At 34.3% G+C, this 14,804-nt stretch overlaps 1 protein-coding gene across 1 annotated transcript in view; it reads right to left on the bottom strand.

The window, feature by feature from the left end:
• Mnb (minibrain) overlaps positions 1-9,244 on the bottom strand; it is a 32,552-nt gene extending 23,308 nt beyond the window's left edge. The window contains exon 1 of the mRNA XM_070300078.1: positions 8,969-9,244. Coding sequence (XP_070156179.1) covers positions 8,969-9,229 — 261 coding nt within the window. The 5' untranslated portion in view covers positions 9,230-9,244. The remainder of the gene's footprint in view (positions 1-8,968) is intronic.
• Between the last annotated feature and the right edge of the window lie 5,560 nt (positions 9,245-14,804).

Below are 14,804 nucleotides of genomic sequence, written 5' to 3'. Positions count from 1 at the left end.
CTCTTGCGCCTTGATAATCTTTTAAAAAATGGGAGTTATTATACATTAAAAGCTATCGCTTTAAGAATTCTTGAATTATAATCAATAACGCAATTAAAATATTAAATTCACAAAGACCTTAAAACAATATAATGCTAATCGTATAATGTCAAGAGGAAAAAAAAAAAAACCATTAGAACGTAAAAATGAGCTATTTACACAATATCTCAAAAAGTATTCGACAAAATAAATGTGCCCAGCTTAATGAATTATAATTTCAACACGAGAAGCATTTGACTCGAGCATTATTCACCGATCTTACACACATCTCCCTTTCTCAGAATAAATGACATGTCACAATAACACTTCGCCGACGTGTGTAATTGCCGAAAGCCGTAATACGATTCAACGGCGATAACACGACGGAATTAGCGCGCGATCGATAGCAAGACTGGAAATATTATCATCTCGCGAAAGTGTGGCTCGCGAAATTTTCCCTCGATGTCTATTCGAAGGAGACGATATTATAATAGATTCCGAGGAAAGAGTATGAACTTTTTTAGGGAGTGGCGGCGCACCCCGTGCCCTTCGCTCAAACATATCGTCTGATTCCGAAGACTTGGCGAAGAGAGAGAGAGAGAGAGAGAGAGAGAGAGAGAGAGAGAGAACTCTCTCGGATTATTTTCCTTGCCTCGTCTTTTGCTGCTCATCCTTTTTTCGCGTCTGTCTCGCAACACACGAGTACCACCGCTTCGCGGCTTCTCGTATATATGTTAAATATTTCGCGCCCTTGTCAATTGTTTTCCGGCGAGCGAATTGATTTTATTGGCTACCGTACACGAGAATTGTTTTACCGCGTCGCGCGCCACGTGTCGCGCAATATTGCGCGCACAAGTTGCCGATCACGAGTGATATGACTTTTGGCTTTGGGGGGGAAAAATGTACAAAGTGTCCCAGAATTAAAACCGCTAAACTGATTATGCTAAAGTGATTATGAAGGACATCGAGAAAACAAGCCAATTTTCTCAATAAATCTACAATATGTCAAGAGTTTAATAAGGTAATCTCGCGAACCCAAAAATTCTGAGCTCGATGAGACTTTACACACATGTCGGGAGAGAGAGAGAGGGGGGGGGGAGGGGGGTGGTGGTAAATAGATGAATTTAGAAATTTGCTGCGGCCCAAAAATGATTCTAAGGAAGGAGGGATGAAATAGTGCCTCGTAATGTAGAGCGATCTTTCGTTTTTATCGAATATATCTCGAAAATTATACGATATAAAAGAATGTTTTATACAAAAGTTTCATAGTAAAAACCCGTTTATTTGACTACATTAATAAAATTTTGATTTTTTTTTTCCCTTTTTCCCCAGAAGATTTTTGCCCTCGTCAATCTTTGATACTCTAAGTACCGAAACGGCTCATTCGCGGACATGGATTTTTGAAAAAAAAACTGGCTTCTTTCGATTTGCTTTTATAACCACCTGAAATTTGTCAGTCTAATTCTGGGATACCCGGTATATAACGTCGAAAAGAATTTCTCGACACAAGCTTCATAAGATCGCACACAAAATCTTGATATCTCACATTTCTATTTATAATAATATCCAGAAAATTTTAAATAGCGAAAAAGAGCATCCACGATCAAACTTTTTTCTAACAATAATAATAATAATAATTAAAAAAAAAAATGGCTAAAGAATTCGAAATAAAATGATTTGGAAAAGTAAAAAAAAAAAAAAAATAAAGATCACTATCATTTTTATATCCAGTTAGGTAAGGTAAAAAAAATATTGAGATAATTCTGATTTTCATTTCCAAGAGAACAGGAATTGCTCTTCGTATAGTTATGCTCATTATGATGTTGCGAGAGAAAAAAGGCCGTTTGCGTTCCCTAATTATGCACTCTGTATTTAATACTAAATATCGCTCTAATGCACAGCGATCGTAAATATTTTTCGCGACATTACCGTGACGTTGCTGAAAATAAGTGTATGAAATATTCAGCGATATGCGAAACATAATGTTAGGGCGCGTGAATCGTTGCATTTTATCGACATCGCGCGCCCAGCGGTAACCCCTTTATTATTTTGCGCTCAATCTATAGATTGAAATCTGTAATGTTAGCCTAAATCCATTATTAATCACACGCGTCGTACACTTCAGCGTCTTTATAAAAAATTACAACTTTGAAACATGCAACAGGTTCACGACGCATCGCAAACCCCTTTCTGCAATCAATCACCTCTTTTTTTTTTTTTTTTTTTTTTTTTTTTTTTTTTTTTTTTTTTTTTATTCGTGACGACACCCACTAGTGTATTCACTATAATATCCCTTCTTTATCAAATATTTTAGACAAAGATTTCATACCTATACGTATGCGCATGCATGGATTGAAAAAAATATCACTTGAAGATTATTCCTTATAAACGTGGACTTAGCTAAGGCATTAACGATAAATCGTCAAGGAGAGAGCGCGACGATAAGGGCGACCGCGACCGAGATAAGACTCGGGATTTTCCTACGGAGGTAATATCCGGCCTCGGAGACGCGCTCCTTTTTTTTTTTTTTTCCGGGAACTTACGATTCCGCGAATAATCGGTGGGACGTGGCGACCGCTCGTGGAGGAGACCGCACCGTTATGGACCGGGCACGGATGGCACCTAAGCGCATAGCTCTAGTCGACCTGTATCCATGGATATGCAGGATTCCGACGTCGATGGACCTCATACCGCTGGAATGCACTCAACGACGAGCTACAGGCTCCGCGTACTCCGCAGGCCCCGGCTCTCTCCCTAACCACCCCTCTCATCCCTGCCGTCTTCTCCTTCAAAAGGCACGCGCTTCTTCTTCTTTCCCCTTTCTTCCACGATCTGTCGATCCCTCTCTCTCTCTCTCTCTCTCCTCTCTCTTTTCGGCCTTCTTACCGCTTACCAGTTACCACTTTGGATATGTTAATGGCTTCGGTCGACCACTTGGGTTACCAAGCGCGAATCTCTTTGGCGGGAGTCGGATTCTCGACAGAATTCTCGACCCATTAAATCGATCGATCGATCGATCGATCGATCACGAGAAACGAACTTACGAGACGCGATGTGCTAATTATTTATTATTAATTAAAGTAAGTATATATATATATACTGGGTGGCCCATTTTAATCCATCCAGTCGAATATCTCAAAAACCAAGCCCGGAAGAGAAAAATGTTTCAGACAAAAGTTGTGTGGCTTCAAGGGGGCCATAAGATGGTGACAATGATTTGACTTTGGAAAATCATTTGAAGGTCATGTGAAGGTCAACTTTAAAATCTTAAATGGAAAACCCCATTTTTTATTTCGTATTCTTGTAGCTGACATCGAGAGCTTTCCAAAACGCTATAATAAAGTATTTTTTCATTAAATACTTTTTGAGTTATTTTATATTTTAATCTGACATATTTTGATATAAAAAATAAAATATCTCGTAAAATATTCAGTTTTCGATAATTTTACCGTAATACTTCTATGTACAGAATAATGAGACAAATCAATTGGTATAGAAAAAAAAATTGTTATTGCCCCCTTGAGAAGCCACACAACTTTTGTTTGAAACATTTTTCGATTTAACGCAATGTTTCTGAGATATTTGAGTGGGTCCTTTAAAATGGGATACCCTGTATATCGAGTTAGTGTCACAAACATGTGCGTGAAGGTTTTTTAAAGCATCTACTCAAATCGTGTAAAAAAAACTTCCTGAAAATTTCCTCGTCTTTTAAGATATTTTTATTCAAAATTCCAGATAAAGAAAATATTTTAAAGATTTCTTTCCTGCAATTTCCTAAAATAAATTTCTTTATCCGCTTTCTAATATATTTGACTCATACAAGGGAAAAATACAAAGCCATTTAAGTTTCTAGTGCTAGATTAGAGAATTTTTTGCTTTTAAATTCCTCGAACCCCTCCCCCCCCACCCGCGCCAAAAAAAAAACTCCCCTAAAAATTCCAGATTTTCCATATTTTTTCCCAGACACCTTGTTTATACAATTCTCTCCAATTTGAAAAGTATAGCCGCAAAAGTAAATAATTTTAATCTAATATAAAGGTACAAATTTTTTTAGTAGAAATCGAGCTCGTATGACATATTTCGTTTTAGAGAGATACGCGTTCTTCATCGATACAATAGACTAATCTGGAAGAATCGCGAGGGTACCATTTTTCGAAATTACTAAAACTGCCGTAACAAAGTAGGGCGCAAGGTATTTGAGCCCCGTTGTACTTGTCGTTCGCATTTTCGAAACACTTTTAGCAATTTCGGAAAATGGCCTTTCTCTTCTCCATCGTCCCATTTTGTCCATCTCACGCCATAACGAATTGCACGGGCGAATGATTTTTAAAGCCCTGAAGAATTCAAGGAATTGACAACGCGAAAGGCGCATATCAAAGTCACGAGGACAATGCGAGGACTCTCCGGGCCTTCCGTATAATTACATATCATCGCCCCATAAATATAGCAAATGCCCCCTCGAGCTTATCGCTCTTCGATCGCGCTCAATCGATCGTTACGGATAAATAGAATCGCGGCGCCACGCCGGGAATCATCTGACAATTGATAGCGCATCGACGTTGTTCCCTTGATAAAATGCCACGGCTTTGATGCAACGGCAGGCCACGCATCTTATCAGACTTGGAACATATCTTCGATCGCCGATAATTCGTCCTTCGGAAATACGGAAATGCCGATTCCAATCGACGTATGTATATAATTATCGCGGATGATCTAATCGAAAAATTTAGCCGAATAATAAAGGATTTTCGATAATTATTTATTTTAATTACCAAACGTCGAAGAATCTCTCTTTCTCTCTCTCTCTCGCGCGCGCGCGCGCTAAATTTGTTACTTTTATGATTAAAATTGTTATCTAATGATTAGCGAGACGAATTCAGGGCACACAAAATGGTATTATTAGAAATATATAAAATAAAATTCGAATTACTTGGAACATTATTTAAAATCAGAGAAATCTTGAAGGACTTGAATGATATAAAAATTCTAGACTAGATCAACGCTATTGTTTCTTTACTACATATTAGTATAAAAATTTCTTACTTTTATGCAAAAAGATATAAAATATTAATAAATTTTCCATTGTAAGAAATACCTTCTGAATGATTAAAAATTATTATTGTATAAATTTACAGATACTTATAAAAATAAAAATCCTTTAGTTTGTCTAAAAATTAAAAAAAAAAGAAAAAGAAAAAGAAAGAAAATTCAAACACTCATCACTAACGATTAGCGATGAACTCAAGGCACACAAGACATCGTATTATTAGAAATGCATAAAGTAAAATTCGAATTGTTTGGAATATTATTCAAAATCCAAGAAACTTTGAAGAACTTGAATGATATAATCGACACTATTTTTTTTTGTTTATTACATATTAATATAAAATTGTTATGTAAAAAAATTTCTTAATTCTACGCAAAAAGGCATTAAATATTTAATGGATTCTCCATCGTGAAAATCACTTTAGTGAATATAATTATGTTTGATATTAAAAATTATATAAATTCATAAATACTTATAAAAATAAAGATCCTTTAGAGTTTGTAAAAATTAAAAAGAAGAGAGAAAGAAAATTCAGACACCTAGTGATTCACGTCAAAAAATAAAGGCGAAACGCGATCTCTACGATGCGGTAAGAGTCTAACGACTTTTCGTATAAGGTGCACAAATAAACCCCACGTTCCTCCCACGTTACACGCTCGCGATGGGGCGATCCAAGAAGCATCCTCCTGAACTACATACGGTACATACATATACATATCTCGTTTCTCTCTCGGGCGTGGGCGCCGCGACTTTCCGCCGACTCGCGATCCCACCTTTGTCCCATACATTTCCGAGAGATACGTTTACATTATCGTTGACGTCATCCGTGATGCCATAATTGTCCAATCAGCTGTGACAGTCGCGAGGAACGGAAGCTCCCCAGGCTATCGCGATTTCGCCATCCATTCATTTTTTTTTTTTTTCCCTACACGATCAGATAATTGTCGCTTACTACAATCGCACCCTATGATTGTCCGATATAGGAGGATAAATAATCTGCATTTTACGATCTTCACTCAGTTGGTTTGTTTGAAAATAAAATCTTAACTCTTGATTTCTTTACTGCGGTATTATTTATAGATTCGATAATTACCGATTAATTTATTGAGAGGGGCCCGACTTGAAAACATCATGATAAAAAGCACTTGTAACAAGAAAGATATTTTATGTAAAAGATATTTTACACGCGAGTAGATGATAAATCTCTTTTCTTGAAAAATGCCATCCGAAACAACTTGCAAATTATTTAAGAACGTTCGAAGAATGAAAGGAAAAAAAAGCGTGGCTTGAATGTTATGGAAAATGATGAAGATTGTATATATAATAATTTGCCTACAAATACGAAATATATATAAATACAACCAAAATAAATTGTTTACAAGTTGCATGATAATTGCTGATCACTTCTATATCCTTTTTTTTTATATATATTGCTATTTATATCGATAGAAGTAACGTGAATTTTAATATCAAGGAAAGATCAAAATAATTGTTTCTGTAACAATTACATAATAAATTTATATTAATGTAAATCTAGATTAGAATTTGAATTTATTAATTTTAAATGAGAAATTTTTTAGTTTAATCGTCTGCTCTAAACATTGTATTATATTGTAAATTGTATATAGCAAGCTATCCTCTCATTATAATTAACATTCTAAGCTAATTTTGCAATCGATTCACGATAAGTTACGATAGACTATTTTCTCATAATCCAGATATAGACACGCGCATCTATCACATCTCGCGCAAAGTGTGGGAGTAACCGAACAAACAATGCACGTGGTAACCCTGTAACTTTATTTTCGGATATCTCAATCTCCGTGCCTGGTCGATATAAGAACTCGGAATCCGCTCGAACGAGAGTCGCTTTTAACCCCGGAAACTTTCCACAATTATATTGGGTGATTGCATAAAAGTTCGTGCCCGATTTAAATATAAACTTCAATGGATTATATTTTAGAGATAACACTTTTATTAATCAATTATATAGTCTCCATTCTTTTCTACGATGGTTTTCCAACCATCTATAAGCTTGTCGATTCCATTTTTGAAGAAAGAACTTGGTTTTTCTTGAAAAAAGTTTGTAAGGTGGTTTTCGACAGCTTCCTCGGAATTGAGATTCTTGCCATTTAAACTATTCTACAAAGACCGGAACAGATAAAAATCTGAAGGCGCAATATCTGGAGAATATGGCGGGTGCTGCAGAATTTCCCATTGCAACTCCTGCAGTTTTCGCAGCGTCTGTTGAGCGACGTGTGGCCTAGCATTGTCGTGGTGGAAGATGCGGCACCCACGTATCAAGCTTGGAAATGTATCCAAGCTTTTTTAAATGACGAAAAGCGGTCGAATTATCGATGTTCAGCCTCTCAGCAATATCCTCAGTTGTAATCCTTGGGTTTCTTTCCACTAAGGCATGCACAATGTCATCATCGATGCCAGAAGGCCGTCCAGAGCGGGGTTGATCCTCCATGTTGAAATCACCATTTCGAAATCTGCCAAACCACTTTTTGACTGTTCGGAGAGCAGGAGCGCGGTCCAAATAAACGCTTTGAATATTTTTTTGTGCAATCTCAACACTCACGCCTTTCCGAAATTCATATAGCATTACATGCCGCAAGTGCACCTTTTAGTTCTCCATTTTTAATGATTTCTCTTATGCACAAATGGACTTATCTGAACAATGTCTGATGCTAAATTGACATAAGACAACGTCATCTATTCGGTGTAAGCAACAATTACCACACGAAAACAATAGAACTCCACCATGCAGTAACTTAATGCCATCTATGAAAATCGGGCACGAACTTATGCAATCATCCAATATTTTGGATAAAAAATGAAATAATAAGAGGAGCCTGATGTGAGTTAACGCATGTCTCTCTCTCTCTCTCTCTCTCTCTCTCTCTCTCTCTCTCTCTGCTACTTTGGATATCCTTTTTGTAAAAATTATAGCGTTGCCAGAAAATTTTTGACACGACGGCAACTAGTACAATAATAATGTGTTCTCTGCATACATAATTTAAATATAAATGTAAAATAAAGATTTTAATTACTCTTGATATGTGTTCTTTGGTAAAATTTAAGACAAAATATTTTGAGAAAAACAAAAATATAAAAATTTACTATTTTATTATGAAGAAAGGATGCATGTGTGTGTGTGTGTGTGTGTGTGTGTGTGTGTGTGTGTGTGTGTGTGTGTGTGTGTGTGTGTGTGTGTGTGTCATATGTCAAAATATTGATAAAAGTATGAAAATTTCGTAGACTGTTTTACTATTTCTTTCGAGTACCTGTGCAAAACATGAACACAATTATTTCTTAACAGTTTGGAAATTATTTAAGTATAAAATTAGTACTGATTATTATAAAAAATCGCATATTATTGCATTTATTGACAAATTTGACAAGGAAAAAAACGTTGCCAACAAAATAAAAAATTGTATACGTATATTAAGAAAACTCTAATAAATATTTGTGCAAAACTTGATTTAGATTCCCACTTACTCGTTTAAAAATTATTTACTAAAAATTGTAGAAAAATATTATCTTTCTCTCTCTTTCTGTGAATTACTTTTTTTTTCTTTTCCCCTGTTTCTTACAGTTGATTTCAGGAGGTATTCACGATCAAAAGTTTTTGTCACAAATTAGGAAAAATATTAATTACAACGATTTTCTTTTACAAAGATGTTAAAAAACTATATTATATTTTAATTCATTTTATAATCCGAATTTATGTATTTAATTTTTCAAACAGTATAAATGTAAAAGATATAAATTTCTTTTTAATTTTGACAATTTTTTGTTACTATATATATTGTACAGCTAAAACATCCTTAAAATCGCGAGAAGGATATAGACAAGATATACAAAAGATCAACTGAACAGACGCGGAAGGGGCCTTACCTCGTTGATGTGTTTGTAGGTCTTGATGAGGTCGACGCTGAGTTTCCTGAGGGGCGCCGTCGCCGGATCGCGAAACCTGTGGGGTATCCTGGCCTGCATGGCGTGAATGTCCGAGGGGGTCTCCTGCGGGACCCCGCCGGCAGCCCCGCCACCCGCGGCACCGGCACCACCGCATACCGCGGAGGGCATGGGCTCCTCGGCCACTAGACGTCCGTAAAGGGACGCGCCGCCGGTCCCCGTCCTCCCACTCACTGAAAGCATCAAGAGACAAACGGATCAATGCACCTAGCTCAGCGATGATTACTCATTTTTGATGCATCTTGCACGCATATAGTCTCGATCCTTTCGACGTTACATGGAGCGGAAAGAGAGGAGGTGGATACACCCAAACCGATATACAGGGTGTAACAGAGCACATTTTCGTGAAAAATGTTTCCTGCAAAAGTTGTAGGGCTCTAAGTGGCGCATTATATAACAATATTGGTATGACCTTGAATAGCAGCGTCAAAGTCATATAAAAATCATTTTGAATTTTTTAAACGGGAACCCCCTATTTTTCATTACATATTCTTGTAGCTTACCTCGAGAGCTTTTCAAAACACTATAATAAAGCATTTTTTTCATTAAGTACTTTTTGAGTTATTTTATATTTTAATATCTGACATATTTTGATATAAAAAATAAAATATTTCGTAAAATATTCAATTTTCGATAATCTTACCGTAATGCTTTTATGTACAGAATAATGAGACAAATCAATTAGTGCAATAAGAAAAAAAAAAACAAATAATTGTTTAGAAAAATACATTGTAAATAATTTTCTTAAAAACAATTATTTTTTTATACTAATATTATTATATAATGCGCCACTTAGAGCTCTACAATTTTTGCATGAAATATTTTTCACAAAAATGCGTTGTTTCCTCAAAAAATTGCTGATACGGGCGCTTTGTTAACACCCTGTACGTATGTATATTTTATTTTTTCATTTTATCCCTTAGTTAAACATTTTAAATGAAAATTCATATCTCTCTGATAGAGAGATAAACAGATGTTTATATTAGAGACTGCCTTTCTATTGCTTGTTTCTTTAAGCAAATAACACTTTTCAAAAGTAGGTAAAAATTGAGAAATTAGTTATCGAAAATCGACATATAAACATTTTTTAATAAGAATATTTGTTCTTATCTTTAAAACCAAAATTTTTCACGCGAAATTTTTTTCATGCGAGATAAAAAAAATATATAATAAAATCAACCAATATAATATTTATTTATATTTTTTAAACTGATACAGAAACTATTTTGAAAAAAAAAAAAAAAAAAAAAAAATTGATTATCCATATCGATATACTAAGCATACAAAATGTGTATCGTTTTATAAAATATCTAATGATAACTTTCCTCTAGAAGCAACAAATAATTGTACAAGAATAGAAATTAAACAGATAAAGATAATATCATAATAAACATTTGCCCTTATTTATTTTCTTGATTGTGATTCGTTAAAAAAAAAAATTACCAAAAAAAAAACTTTCAAGCTTTAGGAACTCGATGCAAGTCGGATTCAGTAGATACGTAACGAGCAACCAATAAGCATGCGTTTCTGATAAGTGAACTAAGTAAGCAGACCAAGTTCATATTAGTTATCTGATAAAAAGTGCAGCGCCGAGAAATAGAGATAGCCGGTTTAAAAAATTTATCTTGGTATCTTCCCTCTAACGTTTAATCTAAAGATAAATTTATAGAAAGATTAGTAAAATTTAAGATTCCAATCGTCAACAATCTATACACGGTAAAATCTTGTTCAAAAATATTGTATATTATATCTTCAGAATTCTCATTTCTCGTGTATATCATAAGAAGAAAGAAATCTTTCTACAATATTTTTCATTTATAACACATCCTTTTTTAGTCATGTCCGTGTCGAAAGACCTCCAAAATTATTAGTCTCAGAGCGCGCAAAAAATTATCATCCATCTCTGACGTATAAAAAATGTATACGGGCGTAAATAAAAGATTGTTATTTATTTTCATGTTATATGTTAGTCAATGATTTTCGAAATCTGCATCATGTAATTGCAAGGGAGAATTTGATTGCTGTATATATGGTACACCGCGAGAAATAGATCAATGTACGACTGCGAGTTTATAATCAATGATCAATATTTGTATGTTTGCTGCTTGATGTTGACGTTTATCCGTTAAGTTTATCATTAGGTAATTAGATTCTGCGTATTAATTAGGCAATATCGAGTAACCAAGTTGTTTTGATCGATGCCGGCTTTTCAGATTACTGTATTAACCGCAACAAATAAAATTCTGTTACAGACATGTACAAACTGATACCAAAATAATACACGAACCGAGACAAAAATAATACTAATTTGATTAATATTATCTAAATACGTGAGCGTTGGAGCGATTTGTTTACACAATGCCTTAATTACTTTTTACCCGTGAGTAGAAATTTAAAAAAGATATAAATATAAATTATCGTATCTAATAAAAAAAATAAATAAATAAATAAAGAAATAATACAACAGGATGTCTATTCAAATTATGTAAAAAAAATTTTCTGATTTTCCAGGTACTTTTATTCAAAATTCCAGACAAAGGAAATATTTAAAAAATTTTTTAGAATATAATTTTCTAAAATAAATTTTTTTATTGTACGGGTTTCCTAGTTTTTCGCTCGTAAAAAAAAAAAAAATCCGAAGCATTTAAGTTTCAAGTGCGGTTTTTTTTTTTTTTTTTTTTTTTTTTTTTTTTTTTTTTTAATTCCCCGAGTCCCAATAAAATTCTATGAGAATTCTCTGATTTCTCCAGGTACAAAAAAAATTTTCTCAATTCCAAGTTTTCCCAGGGAATTTTTACGTTTAATTATAATAATTTGCAATTATATTTTCTTCTAATTTGTCGATGCGACATTTCTTCTGACGAGACAAGATGACCGTTTAATCCAAACGTTTCGCTCGTTTTTATCGTCGTTAAAGCCGCTACGAGTGACGTAATTAGCGTTAGAAGAATTTCGCGGAGAGAGAGGTATCTCGCGTAAGAGTGTTCGTGAATAAATATGCGATTAAACGCGACACGAGCCGCGCCGCTCTTCCGCAAACGGGATTCGGTTTTGTTGAAATTACTCCCGGATAATCCGGTAATAATACCAGAGTTACCAGAATTAAATGCGCGTGCTTATCTTTTTGTGAGAGGAGTTATCTTTACACCGGCAACAAAGCTTTTTTAAACTGATTAATTATCTTTCTTTTAATTAACGCAGATAATAAGAAATTATACGTTATTTCCCTGATAAAAAAAAACAAATTTAAAAAAAAAACCTTTTTATTATTCCGCGTTTACAGAGAATCGAAAGTTCGAGCGCGAGCTCTTAATAGAGTTGGAAGAGAGGCGCGGGATCTAAATCTCGCGGAAGTTGAACAAAAAGAGAGAGAGAAAGAGAGAGGACGTATGCGGAAGTGTCGATAATTAACAACTCCGTCAGAGGGATAGAGTGCGCATCGGAGAATCGGGACGACGGCAGTGGCGGGCGGTCGTTAATTTTGATGTACGACTCCTCCCGTCCATCCGTCCGTCCGTCCCGCTTCGACTCTCGCTGGAAACATTACTGTCATTTTAACGATCCTGTTAGGTGGCGCAAACCGGCTTAACGGCGACCGCTAGATACCGCGTTAAACAACTCCCTTCTTGGACTCTATCCTCGTTTCGCGTCCCTCTCCACGTGATCGCAACGCGTCACTTTATTTTCGCACCGGCTTATTCGTCCTTCTTCAAATGCGAATACACGTGTGAGAAAGTTAAAGTAAAATTATCTCTAATTAAAATCCCGGATAAAAATACATCTTCGTGATTTCTTTTCAATTTTCGTAAGAAATATTTATTCTCTCTCTCCCGCGTGATAAAATAATTTGTTAACTCACGATACTGATAATGAGAATAGAGTTTTCCCTTTTCGAAAGTTCGATAGTAAATAGCGAATGTTTCGTTTACCTCGAATACCTTTAAAGTTCCTCGAATAGAGAGAAAGACAAGAAGCGTGAACACGAAATATAATCTCCTTCAAAAGCAATTTAATTATTTTTGCATATAAATTGAATAAGGCCAGCAAAAAAATTAAGTTCATTAATTCTTGATGTCAATCAATCAATATAACCAGAATATAAATTTATCTTCAGGATATCAGCCAGCTGACAAAATAAAGAGAAACAACAATTAAATATAAAAAAAATTTAATTATTTGACTATATATACAGGGTGTCCGACAAGTAAATGATCAAACGAAAGGTGGAGGTAGATCGGATCAAACTGAGTCGAAAAGTCCTCAACCATTTTTTTCTATAACGCTTAATAAAGAAGTTATTATTGAGTAAAGTCTGGTCAATCAGCGCTGACCTTTAGTCGGGCGCGGGTCGGCGAATCGCGCGTCTCATAGTATGGGGAGGGGCATACTTTATGACGCGCGGCTAAAGATTGCCGCTGATTGGCCGGACTTTACTCGATAATAATTCCTTTATTAAGCGTTATAAAAAAAAATGGTTCAGGACTTTTCGACTTAGTTTGACCCAATCTACTTCCACCTTTCGTTTGGTCACTTACTTATCGGACACCCTGTGTGTGTATATATATACAATATATATATATATATTCCTTAATTGATTGTTCATTATTACATGTATCTTGCAAATCAGTGCATTTTATTGTTCTAGATGGTGGTACAATTTATTAAATAAAGTTTCACCGCGCTTTATTTGTCGTGTATTTCGATAATAAGATGAGAAGGAAAAAGAATGCACACGATTGGCTCGAACAAATGAATATGTGATAGATTGAGACAACAAATAAATGGACGAGTGTACGAACGAATGAATGAATGAATGAATGAATAAGCCATAATGAATATAAGCAAATTGAATGCCTATTGCACTTTATACGATACTTTGCGGAGCATTATCGAATATTTGTATATATACAAGTTTATCTTTACTTAAAAACGCGACGGTTCGTAATGTAAGTTTATTATTTTACGTAAATATAAAATGTGTAAAGAGAGATTATTTATAATACAAATATCAACGTCTTATAAAATTAAATAAAAAAAAGGAAATGTCAAAAATAAACATTTTATTTTAATGTAAATGTTTTTACGTTTACATTTATTATATTTTATTAATATTTATATTTTATATTTTATTTATCACAAAAAATACTTTATTTATAAATTTATTATTTAAAATGGTGAAATAATCACAAACCGATCAAAGATAATCAAAAATTCTCCCTTCAAATTTATAGAATGTAATGATTATCTCTCTCCAAAAATCAAATAAATGAAGGAGTACTTATCTCAAAAATTTTTATTTAGAATATAAATTAAAATTTAAAATTATTGTATATTAAAATATTTTTAAATATTAATTTTTATTTAACGCTGCTTATCGCTATTTATGTATCTAAATCATTAAGTGACATGGACAAATCTGCATCTCTGAGTGCAAATTAAATGTAATTTTTTCAATAGGCTGATTATGTATTATTTAAATAATCACAGCGACAAATCGCTAATAGATAAAAAATTTTAATCACAAATATAATCGAGATATTTAAATATCTTTTCGTTGATTAATTACACTCGTCTTTTTAGATTGCAATGTACACATCCAAAAATATCGGAAAAACTGGCAGATCAGCATCAATAAAAAGATCGCGGATAGAAAGGTAATACCGAAATTCTGCATCGAGAGGCGAGAAACAATAATTCATGCAGCCAACCGTTCGTGACAGTTCGTCACGCGACTTTAAAGCGTCGTATACATTATCGA

This window comes from Polyergus mexicanus, unplaced genomic scaffold, assembly GCF_030449975.1.
Source record: "Polyergus mexicanus isolate NDT 795.1 unplaced genomic scaffold, iyPolMexi1.0 SCAF_8, whole genome shotgun sequence".
In the NCBI taxonomy this organism is placed as follows: Eukaryota; Metazoa; Arthropoda; class Insecta; order Hymenoptera; family Formicidae; genus Polyergus; species Polyergus mexicanus.
The sequence above is the reverse complement of the archived record's forward strand: the minus strand, read 5'-3'. Positions and strand labels throughout refer to the sequence as shown.